Here is a 25,090-nt window from a genome sequence, read left to right as displayed (position 1 = left end):
ATAGTTAGGCAGCTAGCATCTACTAAGCACTGCTATAAGTAGGCATTATGCTAAGCAGCTTTTTTTGTAATAACAAAGAACTGGAAACTAGGTAGGCGTCCAATTGGTTGAATGAATTATGGTATATGAATGGTATAGTGGAAAAAAACAACGTATTTGGAGTCTGAGAACCTGGATTCAAATCCTAGCTGTGTCACTTGCTATCTGTATGAACTTGGTTAAGTAGCTTCAATTTTCTGGGCCTCAAAGTCTCCTCACCTATAAAGTGAGGGGCTTGGATTAGATGATCTCTGAGGTTCCTCTGGGCACTGTGTAGCTGAGTGGATATAACACTGGACTTGGAGACTTTAAGACCCGAGTTCAAATGTGATCTCAGATACGTACTAGCTATATGACCCTGGGCAAGTCACTTAACCCCTGTCTAAAACTGGAGAAGGAAATGGCAAACCACTGCGGTATCTCTGCTAAGAAAATCTCGGGGACAGTTGGCACCTGGGGTCCTGAAGAGAGGGACAAAAGTGAACAGTAATGAGGTCCCTCTAATTTATTATTCTGTGATTTTTATCTTTGTGCTACCTCTTGAATCTGCCCTCTCTATTCTATATGTTATCATCACAATCCTTATTACCTCTTGTCCAGACTATTATTAGCCTCCAGAATGATCTTCCCACCTTTACTCTCTCTTCTACTGAACGTGTCCTTCATATCACTGCTAGATTACGCATAAATCTGATCTTGTCACTCCTCTGCTCAAAATTGCTCAGTGGCTTCAAACTTGTCTTCTACAATTAAATGCCATTCTCCCTTTCCGGGTTTAATTCATCTTACTCCCCACCATGTAGCATGTATTTATTATACATCGAAGTCTAGGAATTTGCCATTCTCTATACAGCTACCACATTTTCCCACTTTTTCTGTCCTTAGCTCATGCTGCTTAGAATGTCCTCCTACTCCTTCCTGACCTCTACCAATTGAAATTCCATTCAATCTTTATTGCCTAGCTCAAATGCCTTCCTGTTCATGGAGGCTTACTCCAATCAGTAATGACCTTCTCTATCCCATGGACCTCATATAACACTCTGTGCCTCTCTTAAGTACTTATATCTTAATGTCCTCTATTATAACATCCCAGGACTCTGAACCTAAGAACATTGGAAATAACATTGCTTCCAACCCAGTGCCCTCAAACATCCTGGGAAGCAATTCCCATGGAAATGCAGCCTAGAGCTGCTGAAAACACAGAAAAGAAAATTCTTGCCACCAAAGTCCTTGGCACTATTAAATGGCTCAGCATCAGAAAGTGCTATGATTTTATCAGTGGAAGTGTTGAAGAAGAGACATTTATATCTACTTTGCCACTACACCGTAAGGATCACAGACCTTTTCCATCTGACTTGCAGCTGAGACCTTCCATATGTGCTGCTTCTCCCATTAGAACAGGAGCTCTTCGACAGCACGGGCTTTCTCACATTTTTATTTGTATCACCAGCACTTAGCAGAGTCATTTGCACATAGTACTTTGCACTTAAGATGTCTTAGTCATTATTTTTATAACTCTCACATTTTCCTGTTAGACTATAGACTCTTTGAACAATGCATTTAATAAACAGTGGCAGTGGAAAAATCCCTAGATTTGAAATTTGAAATCAAGGAACCTCAGTTATCTCATCTGTAAAATGAGCCGGTTGGACTGTAGGACCTCAAAAACCCCTTCCAGCTCTAAGACTATTATGATGCTCGGACCCCATGAAATGACAATGGCTATAAACTATGTTCCATGGCTGTCAGAACTGAAGTATGAGTTTTGGTGTTTTGTTTTGGTTTATTTGTGTGGAGGCAGGTGGAAATCCACCACTTGTGATTATAGACGGTTTCTATGTGATGCTCAAATGAGATAAAGTATGTAAAGTGTTTTTAAAACATTTTTTAAGTGCTATAAAATACCTGTTATTATTATACCTCAAGTTACTAAAGTCTGAAGCCTAAATAAAAGCTGTATGACTATCCTCTACATCTCTATGTGTCTCAAAAATATAGTTCTTAGTTAATATGTGAATCTTCTCATTTCTTTAAAATAAAAAGAAATAGAAAATATCTAAATAAAAATAACTAAAATGTCTAAAATACTTCACTGTTAGAACGGCATGAATATTAATGGTAACTATAACAGATAATTCTGTAATGTGCAAACTAACATTTCCATACAAATTTTATTTATTCTGTGTTATAATTTCATTTCTGAATGGTTAAAAAGAATTCCATCATTTGTTGTAGGGCATAGCTTTTGAACCTTTTATTTCAAATATGAACCTCTACAATTTAAAAAACTTTTCTTTAAAAAAGTGACAATAAGACTTTTTGAAAGCTAAGTCCTTGTAAAGGATTAAACCAATTTACTATTAAAAGTGTTCTCTTCCCCCCTTAAGTGGAAAGAAGACAGAAGTTCTGCAGTGAGAACTTTTCTGTGACAAAAAAATTATTTTCCTCTCAATAAAAGACACTTACAATATGTACGCAAAACCAAGGCATCACTTAAATAGAACACTTTAAATACGGTACTTTGGAGTTAAAAGACAAACGAACACACCAAACCTATATCACAACAGCTTTAGAATAAACCAGAGATGGGGAACCTATGGCTTCGAAGCCACATGTGGCCTTCTAGGTCCTTGGGTGCAGCCTTTTGACTAAGTCCAAGTTTTACAGAACAAATCCTTTTATTAAGGGGATTTGTTCTGTGAAGTCTGGATTCAGTCAAAGGGGACTTAGAGGGCCACATGTGGCCTCAAGGCTGCAGGTTCCCCACCCTTGGAAAAAACCATCAATATCATGGATAACTGATTAATAGTATAGCCATTTAAATAAGAAATTCTTTGTAATGAACTCTCGAAGAAATTATTAAACTTTTCTACTGTGGGGGCCAAAATATTTAAATAAATCACAGGCTCTTAACCTGGGGTCCATGAATGTTAAAGACATTTTTGATAGCTGTATTTATTTTACACACTTAAAAACACAATTTTGATAAATCCATACACAAAAGGGTCCATGACAAAAAAAGGTTAAGAACTCCTGAAATAAATAATTTAAAATGTTTTGAATATGCCATGCTTAAAGGAAAACTTTTTATAATTTTTTAATAGTGAGAGTAAAAATGCAATGCTTATATTTTTAAAAAATGCTAATCAAAACTGATTTAAACTCATCATGTGGTCATAAATATTCTCATGACTGTCTTGGATCACTGTACCTGCAGAAGTTGGTGGGAATCACAATAGCATATCCAACACATGTTCCTCCTAAACAATTACCGAGTTCATGGAAGAGCCCATGAGCCATGGATTCCAATGGTAAAACGATAAGAAACATGCTCAAAAAGATTCCATTTGTTGGCTAGAGGCAACAAAACAAAAAGCCATTTATCAAATATGTTTATTTTCACATTTCAACTAACCTATCCCACACCTGCTAACAAAAAAACCAAAAGCCTCTCACAACTTTTCAACCTAGACCCTTCATTTAAATTCTAGCTCTACCAGCTGTGTGACCTAGAATAAGTCATTTTAACTCACTGAGCCTCAGTTTTCTCATTTGTAAAATAAGAGAGTTGGACCAGAAACTTATAATATCTTCACAAGGATCTAAATCTTATGCTGCTAAATACAGTGTGAGGAAAAATTATCTTGTCATACGACTGGCATAGCTCGACCCAACCTGCCCAGAAACAGCATTTATTTCATCTGGAAAATGAGAAGGATGGAGTGGATGGTCTCTAAGGTCTTTCCCAACTCAACATCAATTATCCAATAATCTCTGAATCTCCTGACAGTAAATATCCATTGGATAGTATACATACCTTGATCATTATAGTCTTGATGGAAGCACTTATACTTAGGCTCTCTAAAAAGGCATTCCTTTTATGGAAATTCAGAATTTTTTGTGAAATTTCTAAATAATTCCTATCACTAGAGGAATATGTTGTGAAATTTTAGCTGCTACAGCATACAAAATCTATACAGCACTCTTCAATGTATTTTCAAAAAGAGTACTCACATATTAAAGCATGTATAGCTAAAGAAAGGAAACATAATTGTTAGAAAATCACTCAATAGTAATCCTAAATATCAGATTAATCTTAGATATGGGAAACTAGGGAAAGAATTTCAGAATTGCAGTCCTTTTTATTTCAAAAGTTATTGGGGCAGCTAGGTGGCGCATAAGTTATTCCCTTGTTTATTCCCTTTACCTCTACATCTTGTGAATATTCTTTTTTTCTTTAAATTATTTTGTATTACTTGCTATGCACTAATATCGGCTTTTGTGCAGATGCAGCATCTCCATTAAATATAAGTTCTTTAAGGGAAAGAGCTGTTTGATTTTTATCTTTGTATCTTCAGCCTTAATAAATGTTTTTGAAATGAACAGAAATGATGAAAAGTCTTGATGATAGGGTAAGTTGCTCATAATATAAAGGACATATTGAAAGTACATTAATAGATGTGACCTGTAGAGTATTATACTCTTATGTAAGTTAAAACCCTCAACTATTACTGTTTCTTAAAAAAAAATTTTTTTTCTAAAATAAAGGCTAGCATCACTTCCACTAAAGGCTTACTACACAATTTGTGTAACTGACTTTCTTCTTGCTCTTCTGAGACAGAAACCCCACCCCCCCACACACACCCCCCCCCCCCCCCCCACCCCTCTGCCTATTTATTGGGGAATGGCTTAACAAAGTGTAGTACACAGATGTTATGGCATATTACTGTACCTTTAAAAAAACACAACAAATGTGAAAAATTCAAAGAAGCATGGAAACACTGACAGGAACTGATGCAGAGTAATAACAAGCAGAATCAAGGAAACTATATACTACTACAACATAAAAAGAAAGAACAACAACAAAAAAGAAACCGAAGGCTATGTAAATATAACAAACAAGCTTGGCTCCAGATAAAATACAGTTCTCCTTTCTTTGAAAAAGTGAGAGAATAAAGGTATGACATATTATATTACATATAATGTAAGATCAGATGGGTGTATTGATTAGCTTGCTGAACTGCCTTTTTTCCCTCTTTTTATTTTTTGTTACAAAAGATGGCTCACTAGGTGTAGTGGGGGAGGGATGTGTTCAGAAATTAATGTGCTGTAAAAACAGGATATCAATAAAAACTTAAAAAAAACCCCACCTATAAGATGAATAGCTTCTACCTGTTTCATAATGTATGCTGTTTTTCTTTAGTTTTTTTGGATATTAGCCAATTTAATGTTATTAAGAACTTTTTTTTGGGAGGGGGTGTGTGTGAAGCAGTTGGGGTTAAGTGACTTGCCCAGGGTCACACAGGACTAGTAAGTGTCAAATGTCTTCAGGCCACTGAACTCAGGTCCTCCTGACTCCAGGACTGGTGCTCTATCTACTTCGCCACCTAGCCACCTCCATTAAGAACTTTAAATTATGAGATGTACATATTCCGTTGCAGTTGTATATAGATGTTTACATGTTATCTGGAGGTGCTTTCATATTATTTGTATTTTCAGTCAGCACAGCATATGCTATAACTTTCCCTATCTTCTTTCTGTAAGGTTTTACATATCATGCAATATAAGGAATATAAAATAATGTTATCAAACACAATGAGTTTTAAGGTTTTCTAAAAATAAAAAAAAAATTCATTAAAAAAAAAAAAAGTTGAGACCATAAAAACTATTTCAATGATGATTTCCAATTCTATTGCTTAGGACATTTTTGCAACTCCTCTTTGAGAAACTGTCTTCTGTTACTTCCCCTGCTTAAAAACCTTAAGCTGAATTCCCCATTTCTTATACAACAAAATGCAACCTCTTGCACTGGCATTAGAGACTCCTCTGCGGTCTTGCTTCAACCATTCTTTATAGATTATTTCATCCCATTTCCCTGGATGTGCTGCCTCTATGTTCTAGCCAAACAGGGCAGATGACAATTGCCTGATCTCATCCAGCCGTCTCCTATCTTCATGTATTGTGCATTCAAGAATGGGGTCTTTGGAACTGACACTACAAGTCAAATACAACAAGCATACTGAATGAAGTCAGAGAATCTGGATTCAAGTCCCTGTGCTGGTACTTCTCACTTACCATGTGATCTTGAGAAAAGCATATTAACTCTCTGTGCTCTAGTTAAAATGAGGGAGGTGAAAGATTTAATCTACTTCATTCATTGTATGAGAAACTGGGCCTAGATATATTAACTGAGTTTCCCAAGATCGTACAAGTTCCTAAATCGCAAGCAGAATGAAATTTGAACTGGAGTTCTCTTATGACATATACAGTGCTCATTCTTTTGACCTTACCATCAGTTCAGAGATGAGGGACAGTACAAGAACTAAATCTGTTATTTGCTGGAATGTGTACTGTCCCTCATTTAAATCTTCTCTGAAGTCTCTTCTATTTCTAAGTCTATGATCCTACATAGTACCATCAAAAATCCCTCATTTTTCTATTTTGTTCAATCACCTGATTTCTGTTTCATTAAGACTATTTATAACTTTCCTGTCTTCCTGTTTATTTTCCACAGAAAATATGATTATTGATGTCTCTATTTCATAGAAAAGACTTACTACTCCCAAACACTCCCAGATTCCCTAACATAAACAATCTTTAAAAGTGTATGCATGTAACACTGATTTTACCTTCCTAATCCTAACAAAATACATATGGAATAAAAACATAGTCACTATCATGTAATGTAACTACTTTAATGAACAAAATATATTACACATGTGTATATATGTACATATATACATACATGTATGCATGCATTATGTATGTATATAAAATGAAATGAGGGGCAAATTGTAGATTTTACAACCCAAAAATATAAAGTAATTCATATATACCTGTGAACTACAGAAAAGTTCAAACTGTTAATCGATTTTGTAGTCACTCAAATGGAATGACTAAGTAATTTAAAATTTCAATTTAAGTGTTAATTGATAAAAGTGTCTAATAATAACACCTAGTACTAGTGAATACAAGAATATATCCCACAGCAGTAATGAATTAAATATAAGACTTTTAGGGGCTTACTGTTTAGACACCTGTATTCATTAGTCTTATTACTAATGAAACTGATTTTAACAGCCTATTGAAACTTAATGCAGTGTTTCCAATATTTTGAAAAGTGTTGAAGGTTCAAAGGTGGCTTTGCAAAAGTACAATAAAACATTAAGATAGCACTAAGGTATGATTCCTTTTTTGAAAAAAAAAATACACATATCAGATTTACTTTACAAAGTGAGAAAGTAACAGTGCTCTAGAAAAAGAAAAAAAATCTGCCTACCAGGGAGGTTCCTTATGAAAGGATGAAATATAAGTTCATCAGTTCTGAAAAATCACTTGCCACATTTGAAGCATATTTTTTAAAAACAATGGAAAATAGGCAAAAAACAGTAAGTGATAACTTTAGTTTATTTCTGAGTTAGTAAGCCAGAAATGCATTCTATTAAGATAAAACAAACAAGCCAAAGAAAGGATAGCTTGGCACTACCTAATATTCAAAGACCTGATGGTCATATCCTTAGTTGAACAGATGGCAAACACATCTAAGAGGAGACAACATGGATTAAAGTTATTTCATCTGCTTATTCATTTTCAGAAAGCCTGAATATTACTGGTATGTAAAGCACTGAGCCACAGTCTCAGCCTAGAATTCATCTGCGACTTTAATATGCCTATTCTATTTTAAGTAACTACTCTATTGTCACAGACAAGACAGAGAGCCTGGGTGATAAAGATGAGAAGAATTATTTCTGGATGTTTTTCTCTAGAATTAGCCTTCCATTTTAGTCAGTCCACTGTAAATCTTTAGAACATGTCTGAGTTTAAGGGAGTGACACATAATGAGTGAAAGAGTAGATAATGAGCTATCTTATATATGTAAGTAATGACCTTTGCCCAAATATGGGCAATATATGTCAGTACTTTATTGAGAAATTCTTCTTAAGGCTACTATGTTTATTTTGTCTTTTTATTTTTCCATCTAGTATAAATCCCTATACAGTATGCAAAAATGGTTAGCAGGATTCTTTATAAGTCAAACTGCTATTAACTAGAAGAATTGCTAGTTTAGAGTCTACAAAAAGAATCATCAAAAGGCTTTGAAAATAAATTGAATTCAAGAATTCTAGAGCTGAAACAGGTCTTAAAGAGATCATTTAGTTCAGTCTCCTTTATGCTTGATGAATCCCCTCTATGGTATCCCTGACAAGTAGCTATCCAGGCTCAGTCTAAAAACCTCCAGCAACAATACCTTCTAAATTTATTTACAAATTTCAGTGTTATGCCAACTAAGCTACAAAGGGGGTAATTTATAAAAGCTAGCTAAAATAATAACAAAATTCATTTGGAGGAACAAAAGATCCAGAATCTCAAAGGAAATAAGGGGGGAAAAAGTACGAAAGGGAATATAGTAATTAGACACTTCAAATTATATTATAAAGGAGTGATCATCAAAACTACTTGGTACTGGTTAAAAAAAAAACCAGACAAGTAGACCAGTGAACAGACTAATAAACCAGAATCAGAAAATACACGAACTGTCTGATAAAGCTTAAAGCACAAATTACTAAGGGAAGGGCTCCCTATTCAACAAGAACTGCTGGGAAAACTGGAAACAGCTTAAAGCATATATCATAACAAGCTCAAAAGGCATACAAGACATACACACCGAAATATTTATAATAGCACTTTCTATAGCAATAGACCTTTTAAAAAAGTAGCTGCCCTATGACTGAAGAATATCAAACTGGTTCATGACTATAATTAAATATTGCTGTACCAGTTTTAATAAAAAGAATAATACGAAGAATTCAGAAAAGCATGAAAAGGGACTTTAGGTATGGAAGAGTGTGCATACTTCCAATATGGTTTATATGTTCATTAGTTTTGCTAAACTACTTTATTTCATCTATCTTTTAAAATTTTTCTTATAAGGGGTAACTTTCTGGGGAGCAGTGGGGAAGGGTTTAGAAATGAATGGGATATAAAATGGGATATAAAAAATAAATTAATAAATATATGATCTTATTTTTTAAAATTAATTAATTTTTAGTTTTCAACATTCACTTCCACAAGATTTTGAGTTCCAACTTTTTTTCCTTACCTCTCCCCTCCACCACCCCAAAATGGCATACATTCTGAATACCCTTTCCCCCAATCTGCCCTCTCTTCTATCACCACCACCCCCTTTTCTTTTCCCTTTCCCCTTCTATCTTCCTGTAGGGCAGGATAGATTTCTATACTCCTTTACCCTTAAGTCTTATTTCTGATAATTTTTTTTCTAAAAGAAAACATCAAGTAACAGTTTATCACTTATAAACACAATCCACTTCATTTCCAGCTAGCTCTAATTGTTAATAAGTTCTCTGTTGAACACTTTCAAATTATCCCTAGTTTTGCTGACTGGGCACAACCAGAACAAGTCTCCTTTTTCCTTCCACATGACAGTTCTTCAAATATTAGAAAACTTATCATATTCCTTCTAAGTTCAAGCTTTAAAAAAATGTATTTCAAACTATAAACTAGACATCAGTATGTAGAGAGTGTTGCCAAGTATACCCTAAGAAGAGGCCATCTTCCACTATCTCTCAACCAAAGCATGACATTTCTTGGCAAATTCAACTCTTTGACAAGGACTGGATTTCTTATTTGGAGAGTACTTGTTAACTCGTAGATATGTCCCTTTGTTCTAAAACTGAGAATGTCTCCTTGACAAGGTGTGAACTTATCTGGACTTGGGAATTTGAGATCTTGGTTCAACATAAAGTAAATGGAGCAGAAGCTCTTCTTAGGGAACACCTGGGTATATTACATATATAAAAAAAAAGATATTTCCTTTTTTTTTTTTTTGGGCCAAGGCAATGGGGTTAAGTGACTTGCCCAAGGTTACACAGCTAGTGAGTGTTATGTGTTTGAGGCCAGATTTGAACTCAGATCCTCTTGAATCCAGGGCCGGTGCTCTATCCACTGTGCCACCTAGCTGCCCCAGGTTTTTTTTTTTAAAGGAGGTTGGGGTAATAACAATAATAACTCACATTTATGTTGTACTTTAAAGTTTACAAAGTACTTCCCTCACAATAATTGTGTTAGGTATAGTAGTGAATCAGGTTTATACCACATAACACATTTCGCAAATCTCCTGTCTGCATGGCCTCAGGAGGGAGAACAGAAACTTTGAAAAACAAACATATTCCCTTTTGACTAATGTTAGAATGGCTGATTGAAAGGGAAACAGGATGTCTTATCACAAATATTCCACCAAAATCCTGAAGTTTACACCAGACCAAACATGGATCAAGAAATCCAAAGAGAACCTAGAGTAAGTAATATCTTCAACTCAAGAACTGGAGAAAAAAATGCCAGACATCAATGGGCAACAGAAATGAAAGCAAAATGAATACCAACCAACATGACCAAAGATAAGACATACGTACATAGTTTGTGAAGCTTTGTGCCTGAGAACAGCAGGAGAGGAGGGCTCCCTTAAGAAGGGATCATGGTAGACAGAAAGTCTCAAGAAATGGGCAACATAATTCTAATCAATATCATGTCTCAGAGATCAAGCCAGGATACACCAGCCCAGGGGCTCTGAGGTCAGTAAAACTCTATTTTCAGCTGTCAGAGAGGGTCCTGGCTATTGGGAAAAATGATTTCTAAACTCAGAGTTCCACCTTCCCCAGCCCCCTTTTGAAAAATTCTTCAGAATGACATTACTGATGATGAGATTGAACAGGAAGCTCCCCAGGTTTGGGTGGAGATAGATTCTTCTATCTAGATAGCCCAAGACTGGGAGTGGTCTGGTACAGTGGAGGTGGGGGTGGTCTGATAGAACAGGTAGATTAGAATGATGTCAGGATGATATCAGCCCCTGTTGAAAAAGTATTGTACCAGGATTAAGTGACCTACTATACAAAAGCAAATGAACACAGTAACTTAGTGTTTGATAAACCCCAAGATCTCAGCTACTGGGGCAAGAACCCATTATATTTGATAAAAACTGGAAAGAAGTCTGGCAGAAACTGGGCATACACCAACATCTCACACAATATACCAAGATGAGCTCAAAATGGGTAAACAATATAGATACAAAGAGCGGTGTCATAAGCAAAATAGTGGTGCATGGAAGAAATTACCTGCCAGATTTTTGAAAAGAGAAAGAGTTCATGACCAAACAGACAGAGAGGTTCATGGAAGGTAAAATGGACAATTGTGATAACAAAGTTAAAAAGCTTTTGTACAAACAAAACCAATGTAGCTAGAACTAGAAAACAATTAGGAAACAGGGGGGAAGGGGACAGGATGAGAAGGAGAGAAATCTTTGCTGCAAGTTTCACTGATAATGGTCATGTGTCTCAAATACATAGGGACTGAGTACTAACAATTAGAGAAATATAAATTAAAGCAACTCAGAGGCACCAACTTACACCCATCTGATAGACTAAGATGACAGAAAAAGAAAACATAAACAATAGAAGGGATATGGGAAAATAGGTATACTATTGCACTAGTGGTGGACTTAAGAGTTAGTCTAACCATTATGAAAAGCAACTTGAAACAATGCCCCCAAAGCTATTAAACTGTGAATACACTTTGACCAAGCAATAGCGGTACTAAGGCATATAACCCAAAGAGATCAAAGAAAAAGGAAAAGGGTTTATATGTAGAAAGGTATTTATAGCTAAAACTTTTGTGGTGGCAAAGAAATGCAAACTAAAGGGTTGTCCAACAACTAGGGAATGACTGAACAAGCTATAGTATGAGTGTGATGAAATACTATTATGCTGTAAGAAATGACTTCAGAAAGACCTGGGAAGACATATAAACTGATGCAGAGTGAATTGAGTAGAACCAGGGGAACAATTTATACAATAACTTTATAAAGATGATCAACTATGAAAGACATTAGTAACTCTGACCAACACAGTGACCCACCACAATTCCAAAGGACTCATGATAAAATTGTTATCTACTTCTAGAAAGAGAACTGAGAGATTCAATTGGGAAGATCAAAGTGATGGGGTTGGAATCTGGGCCCCAGAATGGAAAAACCCTGGACTTTCCCACATGGCCAAATCTCTGGCATTCCCCTGAGGCTATAATCAACTGGCCTTTCATTGTGGCTACACCCAATGTCCCCTTCATTGTCTTACCTCCCTATGGCCCCCGCCAATTTCTCACCCTTAATCCTAGCTAGGCTCCATTCTCCCTTGGCCAGGAGGTCCAGGTCCCAGGAGTTCTGTTCACCCCAGCTTACTAGCCACTCCCATCCAGATCTCCTTAGGCCCTTCCTCCCATTACCCCAAACTACTTGGCCACTGCTAGATCCCTCCCACAGTCTTTCTGTATGTAAGGTCCATTTTGTCTCTATTAAGCTGCTTAGATTCTTATAATATAGCCACTGGTCAGATTCTTATAATTGAGCCACTGCTTACCCATGTTCAGACTCCTTAAGGGTCTGCCCAATATGATGGATATTCTAATAAACCTTGTCTTTGGCTGAAGGTGGCTTGGGTGGAATTCTTACAGGCAGGATCCGCGTGTTGTGATATTGGGGTCCCAGCACCCCTGAACCCCTAAACTGCATCAGAAGCATGTATTCCCCCCCCCCTTTTCCCCCCTGGAACATGCTAATGCAAAAATTTGTTTCACATGCCTTCATGTGTGTGATGGGTTTTGTATTTTGTGCCTTCTCAATGGGTAGGGGAAGGAGTGGGAGACAATTTGGAACTGAAAATAAAATAAAACTGAATTTTTTAAAAAAGGGAATAAACTCTACTTGAGGATTCTAGAAGGCTTTTCTTTGCTTTCTCTGGGTAACTGAGGCAAGTACTAAAAGTAACAGGGTTTCTTCAGGGTTACTACAAAAAGTGGGTTACTACAAAAAAACCAGCATTAAACCCCCAGAGAAGGTCAGTGAGTATACTTGACAATATAAGAACTATTCATTATTACCTAAGACATTTCTGGAAACTGTTGTCTAGACATCTCATTTCTTATGTCCCAATTGTCTAGACATAAGAAATAGCAATGGGACACTGAGTGTTTTCTTGCATCTTTGGCCAAAATGTTTTCCCTTCTACTTTTCTGTGCATCAGCTCTCAATACCTCAGAAATGCCTGCAATATAAATATTCTATAATATAAGGTTTTCTTATTGACGGTTTTTAAAAGAAACCATAAAATAAGGGGGAAAACAGTGTAATCAATGAACACTGACTAAACCGCAGGAAACACAGCTGTAAGGGAACATTTTAAATTTAAAATGAGGTTCTACGGGGAACAACAGAAGTTAATAGGAAAGCTTCTGCTTTTTAATGTAAATTACTTGGAATGATACTACTGAATACATTCTGCAAACATTGCTAAACAGACAACAATAACTATTCACAGGCAAAGACACTTAGAACAAAAGGGGACTAAGTCCAGTTCTAGAAGAGGGAGCTCTTGAATTCTAATTGTACTCTGGGAATAAAGTAGGTCTACGTTACTGTGCTTTTCTAGTTAAAAAGTGAAGACTATTTACCAACTATGTCTTCAGAGTAGTATGAAGAAAAACTAATGTAAAACTTTTTACAAATTTAGCTTTCTCTAAAAAGGTCAAATAGACATCAAATACCACATACTCCACTAGTTATATGGATTTTCTCAAGTTTCTTACTAGCTCCCTTTAATCTAAGTTTACAACATTCACTTAATACTTTTTAGTAGACTTGTCTGATATCCACTGTTATTCTTTCTTTTAGATCATTCTCAATATCTAACACATTTCTTGTCATTTAAAGTTTCCTTTAAATCTCACCTTCTCCAGCAAGTTATTTATAATCAAATGCTATTTCTCACTGTTCCTACCTTTAAAGCAGCTAGGTGGCCTCATAGTTAGAAGGCTAGTCAGGAAGACCTAAATTAAAATCCAGCCTGAGATACTTATCTTGTGACCATGGGCAAGTCACTTGATCTCTGTCTGCCTTGGTTCCCTCATCTACAAAACAGGTTTAATATAGCCCCTACCTCCCAGGATTGTTGTGAAGTTCAAATGAAATAATGTGTGAAGCACTCAACACATTGCCAGGCACATAGGCACTATATAATGTTAGCTACTATTATTATTCATCATTTTAGGCCTCTCTTCCTTCAATATTCCAATTCTACAAAGTGATAAAGGAGACCTATTATTTAAAATTTAATTAGCATCTAAAGGATACTGTCAGTGCTTATTTAAATAAAAAACCTATCTCTAAACTTTGCTGTTCTTCAAATCAGCTAAAAACATCCCACGAAACACACTACTAAGGCTACATATACAGTTTAAAAGTAAAAAACTGCTTTACCCACTAATATTCTCACCTTTTGACACTACTGATGTGCTATTTTCTCTTCCCTTCCTTACTTAGTGCCTACTATATAGTGAAAAGAGCACTGACTCTGGAGTCGGGAACTGAGTTCAAATCCTACCCTTTTGACAATTACTTTCTGTGTGACCCAGGGAAAGTCACTTAACCTCTGTCAGTCTCAGTTTCCTCATCTATAAAATGAGGATAACAATAGCACCTACCTCACAAGGTAGTTGTGGGGACTAAATGATGTACAGCACTTTGCAAACCTTAAAGCACTATATATAAATATATGTATATATAAATGCTAGCTATTATTATTATCATGGCTATGGCAACAGACCATGTTATCTGTCACATGGGAATGAGTCTGGCTAAATTCAGAGAGGCTCATTATCCAAAGGCTGACCAACAGATGATGACTTTGCTTTGGCTACAACTCAAGAAACCTATCTACTGAAGTGTGAAGATGGTTCAATTTTCATTAGTGCACCTAACAGTGTCACACACTGTTGTTGTTCAGTCATTTCAGTCGTGTCTAACTCTGTGACCTGCTTTGGGGTTTTCTTGGCAAAGAAAGATACTGGAGTAGTTTGCCATTTCCTCCTCCAGCTCACTTTACAGATGAGGAAACTGAAGCAAACAGGGTAAAGTGACTTGCCCAGGGTCACACAGCTTGTAAGTATCTGAGGTCAGATTTGAACTCAGGAAGCTGAGTCTTCCTGACTCCAGCCCCAGCACTCAATCTACTGAGCCACCTAGCTCCCCTGACCATACACATAGAAGTGACTTAATAAATACTTCCTAATTTTAAAATATATCAAGTACTATGCACTCATATGCATGCCTACGCATAATTCATTACCATTATAAACTTAGTATACAAGTCCTAATAACTGTGTTAGAAGTAGACTGGTTAGGAATAAGTACTTTATTTAGAACATGAGGCTTTAGGTACTAGCACTAGGTAGTAAGGAATACATAGTCCTGCCCTCAAGGAGTTTAAAAATCTAGTCAGAATGATAGAGACATGTACATATAACTTTGAAGACAGCCTGTAGGGACAAGTTAAAGCTTGCAGCTGGCCCAAACAAGGTCCACTTACCATCCTGTTCCAACCAATTGAGCTTAAAAAAAAAAAGTTGTAAATTCCTATTATTAATGGAACATGGGATTATTATGTTTTAACTACACAGTCCCTGGGAAGAACTCTGATCGATGCAAAGATCTCTAGACAGAGAGGTAACTGAGTCAAAGTACAGAATGAGGCAAACAATGGGTGTCCCAAAGCTTTAACGCTTAAAGTTGCAGTAAGTCTTTTGGGACATGGCAAATGTATAGATCTGTTCTGTGTGACTATCTTATTTGTGACAAGAATTGTGTTTTGCTTTTTTTTCCATAGTTGGAGAAGTTAGAAGGAGAGGGGAATTAGCTATAGTGTAGCCAAACGAAAGGGAAAAATAAAAGCAGTTCACTGGAGCATTTCTTAAAAATGCACAGAAACCCAGAAGGAAACACAAATAGTACAGCTTTTGAAAGTAACATGTTGAATTTATTATCTATTTTACTGTTAAAAAAAGCAAGTTATACATAATAAAGAGTCATAGTTTTTACATATAATCATCTTTATGTACTATTTTTTTTCTATTGGAGGTGGTACAGTGGATAGAGCGCTGGGCCTGGACTCAGGAAGTCTTGACTTAAATCCAGCCTCAGACACTAATTAGTTGTATAACCCTCAGCAAAACACTTAGGCTCTGTTTGTCTCACTGTAAAAGTAGGATAATAATAACACCTACCTTGCAAGGGTTCTTGTGAAGATCAAATGAGATAATATTTGTAAAAACTGCTTAGCATACTGCCTGGCATATAGTAGGTGCTATATAAATGCTTATTCTCTTCCCCATATTTATAAATACGAATGTTTATTGGGGGTAGGGAAGTATCTGTTGAGTTCAATTAAAAAAAAAAAAGGTAAAAAACAGTCAATACCTACAACGAATGAAATATTTCACTACAACTTTTCTATACTAAATAAATAGCTTCAATGAGTTTTGCTTTTTTTTTAAGATAAAATACTAGGTGGTAATCAGAAGCAAACATTTCTGAGGAGGGACACAGTTAAAAGAGAAAATGGAATAAACGGGACGGGGGTGGGGTGGTTTGAATAGGATGAAGGGAAATACGGTTAGTTTTCCACAGCATGACTACTACGGAAGTGTTTTGCATGGCTACACATGTATAACCTGTATCGAGCTACTTGCCTTCTCAATGACAGTGGGTGGGGAGAGAGGAAATGAGAAAATTTGGAACCAAAAGTTTTAAAAACAAATGTTAATAATGTTTTCACATGCAACTGGGAAATAAGATATACAGGCAATGGGGTATAGAAACCTAACCTGCCCTACAAGAAAATACAAGGAGAAGGGGATAAGAGAAGGGGGAGGGGTTATACGAGAGGGCAGATTAGGGGAAGGGGTATTCAGAATGCACGCAGTCTTGGGGTTCAGGGAGGGGCAAGATGGAGAAAAAATCTGGAACTCAAAATCTTGTGGAAGTCGATGTTAAAAACTAAAAATAAATAAATAAATGTTTAAAAAAAGATAAAGTATTTATGGATAGGAAATATGTTGTGTTTAGCTAGAAACAAAATAGACTTCTGAATGACTGGTAATAATGATGATCTGAGCAAAGGACGAAATGAATATAAAGAATTCTATAGATTTGAAAATGATTTAAAAATGCTGAACAATCTTAATCTTTCCAAAGCATTAATAAGCCTGAACCTTAACATAATGCTTTATAATATTTTTAAAATTAAGCATTTAAATTTTTAACTGAAGTAAAAGCAAGTCACTATGTAATCTTCTCCAGTCTTAAGAGCTGTCACTTTTATTAACGTTTCCATACTTTTCTAGATTTCTAGATTCTGAAAAAGGCAGAAACCTAATCTGGAACACAATATTACTCAGGCATAACAAATGTGAGGTAGAGTGGGAAAACTACTTTCCAGTTTTTGTATATTACAATTTTAAGAAGGTAAAATCATGTGGATATATGATTTTTGGCAACATGGTAAATTTATTTGCTTCATCAGAAATTTATGAAATGCCTACTATATGTAAAATGTTGTGCATTTTGTGTATACATACATACATAAGTATATAGTACAAAGATTCTGGGATCAGGTTAATTTTATTAATAAAAACACTATTTTTTCAATTTATCTACTAAAATTACTTTTCCTGTGCCTAGCTAATCTGTGTATTTCAATAAAATATTAAAAATTATTAAAAGGATATAGTTCAGTTGAAAAGGATAAAGGCACCAGAAAACCAAATACAGTGTTTTCAGAAGACCTAGGCAAGTTTCATCTGTAATGAACAATACAGCCTCAGAGAAAGGATCTTTCTTCTAAGCACTCATCATAGATTTCTTTTGTTTTTTACTGGTCCACTCCTAGTACTCCTACCCTGATCTCATTCTTTTCCCCTGGAAATTACCTTTCATTTACACTACAAATATCTCATATGTATTGATATTTAAGTATTTTATCCCCATAAGAATGTGAGCACTTTGTGGGCAGGGAACACGTTTCTGCCTTTCTTTGAATCTCTATCACTTAGTACAGTGCCAGACACATAATAAATGATAGTTGATTGATAGTGCTTCTTCCAAGACACTAAACTCTATAATGATGAAGATCTCTTTTTTTCTCTTTCTCAGTGCTTAACACAGTGTTTGCATTGCACAGGGCAGGCATTTAATAAATGTAAAATGACAATAATAAAGTTAATAGTAACAATAAGCTAGTATTTTCATAGAAGTTTAAAGTTTGCAAAGCTCTTTACAACAACTATTATCTCATTTTAACCTCACAACTTGGAAGGAGATACTATGCTATTATTATCTTCATTTTTACAGATAAAGAAACGAAGACAGAGGTTAAGTGATTTACCCAGGGCTCACACAGTTAAGTGTCTGAGGTTGGATTTGAACCCAAGTCTTCCTGACTCCAGATCCATCACTCCATCCATGGCCACCTTGCTTCCTCCACCTAGATATCTCATTGGTCTAGAACTTTAATCATATAATAACATGTAAAATAAGTAAAATCATTTGGGGGTACTGAATAAAATAATTTTAAAGCACTAGTCTCCTGGTTTTATAATCATGGACAATTCTCTCACAATAGCCATAGGAAAGGATACAGAACAAGAAAACAGGAGGGACAAGTAACACTTGGTATGCCAGAACCTTTTGCCATACTCTGGGCTTCAATTAAGAGAAGAGAAGTTTATATTATCATCAACTAGCATTTATATGACATTCCCGCTGAACCTTTGGGCATATTTACATATCCAACTACAAAGTTAAAGCTAATAATAGAATCTGAAAACCAACACTTTGGCAAAGATGGGACAAACAGATGGGTCTTAGTACCTCATGCCGTTGGCAAGTATATAGAGACACACCAGGGACTGAAATTCCAAAGGCATAGACAATCTACCAAATGCCCAGTCTTAGTAGTTTTAGTTAATTAAGCTATTTCATCTACACTGTTTTAGCAGATCCACGTTCCAAATAATAAATAGTATATGCAGCGAAATAAATGCCCAATACACACATGCTTTCAGACAGGCATCTACAAACATGCTTTAAAAGTGGAATTCCAGCAAAGAATTTTAGAAGTTAGTAACTTTAAAATAGCAGGAATGAGGAGGAATATAATATATGCTGGTGGAAAGACTACCCACACATATAGAATCCTATATCTGGTGCAGTGGATAGAGCATCAGCCCTGGGTTCAGGAGGACCCGAGTTCAAATATGGCCTCAGACACATAACACTTACTAGCTGTGTGACCCTGGGCAAGTCACTTAACCCCACTGCCTAGCCAAAGGGGAAAAAAAAAAAAGAATCATATATCCCTGAAATATTTCATTTTCAAGCATGTGAATTCAAGTGGGCCCTCACTAAGGCAAGGCAATCCTCTACACCTCTAAAACTGATTAATTATCTCACTCACCATTGCAGTTTTTCTGAATCTTTTTAATCACTCCTCACCTTTCACACTTATTTCTTCCCCAACTCGTTCAGTTGAGAACTTTTCCTCACATTATGCTGCAAAAATTGAGTCCACTCACAAAGAGCTCCTTCTCCTCATTCTCACATCATCCAGATAACTTTTGCAACTATCTCCTTTACCTGTTTCACATGAAAAGGTAGACCTTCTTGCAAAGGCAAATGTGCATAATTCCATCCCATCTTTTCTGGCAGATTTCCCCTCTATCCTCTCTACTTTCTCACAATTTTCAGTTTCTTTCTACTGGCTGCTTCATGTCTCCCTCATCCTCAAAAAACTGCAGACTTGATCCATACTGTCCCATTAGCTATTATGCTCAATCTCCCCTCCCATTTGTGGCTAAACTCTTTGAGAAGGCAGACCACAAAAACCTCCACTTCCTTTTCTCTCATTCTCTAATTGGCTTTTCTCAATCTTTATCATTCCTGAATTCTCTAAGCCTTTGACATTACTGATCACCCTCTTCTCTCTAGATTTTCATGGAAATCCCTCCAGGTTGTCTAATCTCATCTCTTTGTCTCCTCTGCTGAATATTCATCCTTATTACGCTACTAACCATAAGAGTCCCATTAAGGTTCCATCCTGGGCCCTCTTCTCTTCTTCCTCTATACTATTTCACTTAGTGACCTCATCAGCTCCTACGCATTCAATGATCATTTCTATATAGATGATTCTCTCATCTGTCCAGCTCTCTCTCAACCTCTAGACCTGCATCTCTAACTGCCTCCTAGACATCAAGAATTGGATATCTCACAAACATTTTAAACTCAACATGTCCAAAACTGAACTCACTATATTTGCCCAACAGCCAACCTTGACACCCTTCCTAATTTTCCTGTTACTTTTCAGGGCATCACCATTCTCCCAGTCACTCATGCTTACAAACCTAGGTCTGTCTGTCTCTTCATACACGCATACATACACACACACACACACACACACATGCGTGCGCACGCGTGCACACACTCAAATCCAATCTGCTTCCAATCCTGTCAATCCAGTCTTCAAAACATCTCGTTTCTGCCCCCTTCTCTCCTTTGACACTGTCACCACCTTGGTATAGGTTCGCATCATTCCAAGCCAGGGATTACTGCAGTAGCCTGCTGATTGCTCTCCCCTGCCTCAGGCACCAAGATTAATCTTCCTACAGTATAGGAAGAACATTACCACCATCACCACCAGCCCCTTTCAACAAACTTCAGTAGCTCCCTTTTGCCTCCAGGATCAAACATGAAATCCTCTACTTGATTCTTAAAGTCTTTTTTGGCCTTTTTTAAGTCATTCCTTGGCCCCTTCCTACTTTCCCAGTCTTCAGACACCTCCCTTCCACATACTCTATGCTATCCAGTGACTCTGGTATCCTTGCTGTTCCTCACACAAGACATTCCATTTCCCCATCTGGGTAGTCTCATTGGCTATTCTTCATGCCTGGAATGACGCCCCTCCTCATGCCTTCCTTCAAGTCTCAGCTAAAGTTTGACTTTCTACAAGAAGCCTTTCCCAGTCCTGAATCTTAGTGCCTTCCTTCAGAGACTTTCACAATTTGTTGTTGTCGTTGTTGTGTGTGTATCTTGTTTTGTACATAGCTGTTCACATGTTTGTGAGTTCCTTGAGAGCAGGACTGGTTTTTGCCTGTCTTTGTATTCCCCAGCATTTAGCACAGTGTCTGGCACATAGTGAGTGCTTAATAAATGATTGCTGACTGACTAAATTAGAATGTGGAAAGGAAGATTTGAAAATCTGGTATCTGAATAGCATAGGTGGTATTCCCTAACCTAAACAGAATAATCCAATACTGTCCTAAGATCCTGATATTAGAGAGTGAGTCAATGTTGCCCAAGGATATCAGTCACCTTAATTAATGATGATTCAATATTGACCTAGGGTGCCCTGCTGGAATAAGTTAAGTTACTATTCCCTGAACTGCTTTGTCTTTTGTAATGGTTATGAAATGGTTATAAAAAAGGATTCAAGAATTCTAGAACTTTTCCCTTTTGTCTTGAGTCTCCTAATTTTCCTATGATGATGGCTTTCTATTTGGTCATTTGGCATGCCTTGTTTACCTCCAATGTGCTGAGCTTCAAATGTCAAAACACAAGATACATTAGCAAGAAACAAAGTTTGCTGCAATCCAGATTCACTGGGCTGATCACAGGAATTATAGAAGTGTAAATTTTTCAAATGTCTAATCCACTTATTTTATGGATAAGGAAGTTGAGATCCAAATAAGTTAAATGACTTCTCCAAAATCACAAAACTGATAAGTGGTATAAATGTGGCTAGCTCCTATAACAAGCTGCCTCATGTGGTGTAGTTGGAGGAGGAGCTATAGTTAAAACAGTAGCTCACATTTTTGTTTTTTCTTTTTTTGGGGGGAAGAGGAGGGGACTTTCTTTTTATTCCCAGTACTTAGCACAGTGTCTGACACATTGTCAATCCAAGTCCCTACTATATGCCAAGCACTGTTTGAAGTGCAAAAAAAAAAAAAAAACCACAACAGTTCCTGCTCTCAATGAGCTCACAGTCTAAGGAGGCCTAGGAAATGCTTCTTTTAGAAGGTAGAACTTCAGTTGAAACTTTAAGAAAGCCAGGGAAGCCAGGAGGCCAAGATGAGAAGAGAGAGCATTCTAAGCATGGGGTAAAAATGCCTAGAGTTAGGAGATGCAGTGCTGTGTCTGAGGAATGGCCAGGAGGTCAGTGTCACTGGAGTATGTGAAGGGGAGTTAAGGTGTAAGAAAATTGGAAAGGTAGGAAGGGTAGTAGGTAGTACATGCATTTAAATGCTTGTTGACTTGATTTTATGGTTTTCACAGTACTTTCTTAAATACACAGAATGGATACCTTCACAGCTTCAGAACAGAAAATTCAAATAAGATACATAAGATAGGCATAAGTACTACGAAAACTTAAGCAATTCAAAAGTATTGTGTAATGTTAGTTTCTGGGAAGAAAACTGTCCTATCTGTTATGCAGCAATGGGAATTTGGTGGTAGAATTTAAAACGGGATCATGTTATCCATGAGGTCAAATGGAAAAGGTATAAAAATCAACAAATAATACAAAGAGTAACTGTAGCTGTCAACTTACTGATGGTTTATGTGTATCCATTATGGCAAAGAGATAGCTGGGCACATAATAAATAGAAAGCTGGCCTCAGACTTGGGAAGATCTTTCTTCCTGTCCCTCCTATGATACATACTAATTGCATGGCCTTGCTTAACCTCTCAGTACACCAGGCAATTCCAACACTGAAAGCAGTATAATAGGTACAGCTAGATCTCCATTGTTAGAGGAGGGTTCTCATGGGGAATTCTCTATACTGGTGATATCAGAAGTCTAGTTAAAACAAAACAAAATAAAACTCAATATGGAAAGAATATTATGTGAGTTTCTCAGCAACACTTGGACAATACTCTCATCAGAAACATCTTCAAATTGAGACAAGGATTAATGAATGAAGATTTCCTTTGTCCACATTACTAATATTAATTATTCATTAACATTTAAGAGAAATGTCTTGACACTAGTTAAGAAGATTAAACTAATTTAGATTGCTATTTTATAAAAAATTCAGTTACAATATACCAGGATTATTAACAGCATTATCTTTCTAAAATAGGCTCTTTCTTTGCTTTTCTTTTTGAAGTTCTGAGATGTTTTCATCACTCATTCATATTTAAAGAACAAGTTCTATGTTGGCTTTTCATGTACTCTAAAGATGCCATGCCTGTGTTAAACTTATTTAATACTTAAAAGGAAAAACAAGCTGAACAGAAGACAGTTTCATGTATAATTCTTTTTCTCTACTCTTTTTATACAGAAATGCTCATCTTATTTGGTGTTAAGTTCATAAAAAAACAAACAAAAAATCTGCTTTGGTACTATGTTGATACCTGTTTGATTAGGTAATGTACCTGTGAAATGAAAAGGCTTACTTTAGGTATGGGAAACTGAGTGAAATAGGAACAGACCCTTCAATATACTCACTTTTTTTCCATAAGGTTAAAAAATTCTGCTAATTTGGCACAAAAATTCTTCCTATTTTCTACTTATAAACTATGAAATAGCCTAGTTGGAGCAAGGGTTAAAAGAAAAAGCTTCTGGATTACTCTGTCACTAAGTTAACTGCTACCACACCAATTCTCCAAATATATATTTATCGCTCTCCCACCACCAGCTATCCCAGAATCTTTTCACAACTTCCGACCCCTTTTGTTCTATCTCATAGTCAGCTGCTTTTTAGAAAGGTACTAATAACTTCCTTCACACTACTCCCACGAACACTAATTGTCCCAACTGACTCAGCTTCAGTTACTGCATTTTCTCTTTTCTTCCTAGTGGGCTCTGAATTCTTTTTATTATTTTTTATTTAAACCTTTTTATGGATCAGTAATTTCCAAACATGCCTCCCCCCCGCCGCCCCACCACGAGGAGCCTCCCTTTGAAACAAATGGGGAAAAAAAAGACCAGTAAAGCAAAACCTACTGACACAGTGTGCCCTCTCTGACAATATTTACATTTTATACAGAGTTCTTCACCTCTCCAACACAAAATAGGAGATGAATTTCCTCAACTAATCTCAGGGACAGACAGGATTGGTCATTATAATTACTAAATCTGAATTGTCTTTTTAAGAGGCAGTATCTAGCAGTGGGCAGATGGTGTAGTTCTTAACGAATTCTAGTCTAAGTGAATGACTCCTTCCACTTTAGTACCACAATTTTTAAAGGGTCCTGACCTTACTCCTTCAGAAAATTCTTACAATCATATAAAACACATGTTATAGTTAATTAGGCTTCTCCACAATTTACATATTTGTAAATATCACATAAATATGAATATTAATTTAATTAGCATTATTTCCATTTTTTTATTTTTACAAATGCTTGTGTAAAGAGTTGACTTTTAGTAGATCCATATCAGGTAATTGCCCTGCCAGTATGAAAACCTCACCAGAAACAGGTTGTCTCAATGATGTGTCACCAAGTTCCCTGCCAGATAGCCCTTTTTCCAAGATAGAGCATTCTAACAGCTGACCAGGCCCTACAAATTCCATCTCAGGTAAAATCCTATTCTCTGCAAGAAGCTATTCTTCATCTCCTTTAGTGACTTCCCTGATACTGTAAGCAAACTGGAAGAACAAGGAATAGTTTATCTGTCAGATTTATGGAGAAAAGAAGAATTTATGACCAGATAAGAGATAAAGAACATTATGAAATGCAAAATGGATAATTTTGATTACATTAAATTGAAAAGTTTTTGCACAAACAAAGCCAATGCAACCAAGACTAGGAGGGAAGCAGAAAACTGAGAAAGAATTTTTACAACCAGTGTCTCTGATAAAGGCCTCATTTCTGAAATACATAGAGAACTGAGTAAAATTCATAAGAATACAAGTCATTCCCCAATTGATAAATGGTCAAAGGATATGAGTAGGCAGTTTTCAGATGAAGAAATTAAAGCTGTCTATAGTCATATGAAAAAATGCTCTAAATCACTACTGATTAGAGAAATGCAAATCAAAACAACTCTGAGGTACCACATCATACCTAACAGATTGGCTAACATGACAAAACAGGACAATGATAAATGTTGGATATGTAGGAAAATTGGAACACTAATGCATCGTTGGTGGAGTG

General features: G+C 36.3%; 1 protein-coding gene across 2 annotated transcripts in view; it reads right to left on the bottom strand.

Annotated features, from left to right (window-relative positions):
* The window catches only part of TMEM168 (transmembrane protein 168), a 53,336-nt gene that overhangs the window by 11,459 nt on the left and 16,787 nt on the right, over positions 1–25,090 (bottom strand). For both annotated transcript variants that reach the window (XM_027838741.1, XM_027838742.1), the window contains exon 3: positions 3,251–3,393. In XM_027838741.1, the coding sequence (XP_027694542.1) occupies positions 3,251–3,393 (143 nt within the window). The remainder of the gene's footprint in view (positions 1–3,250; positions 3,394–25,090) is intronic.

The sequence above is a fragment of the Vombatus ursinus genome, unplaced genomic scaffold (genome assembly GCF_900497805.2).
Source record: "Vombatus ursinus unplaced genomic scaffold, bare-nosed wombat genome assembly UNPS02014830.1, whole genome shotgun sequence".
Lineage (NCBI taxonomy): Eukaryota > Metazoa > Chordata > Mammalia > Diprotodontia > Vombatidae > Vombatus > Vombatus ursinus.
The sequence above is the reverse complement of the archived record's forward strand: the minus strand, read 5'-3'. Positions and strand labels throughout refer to the sequence as shown.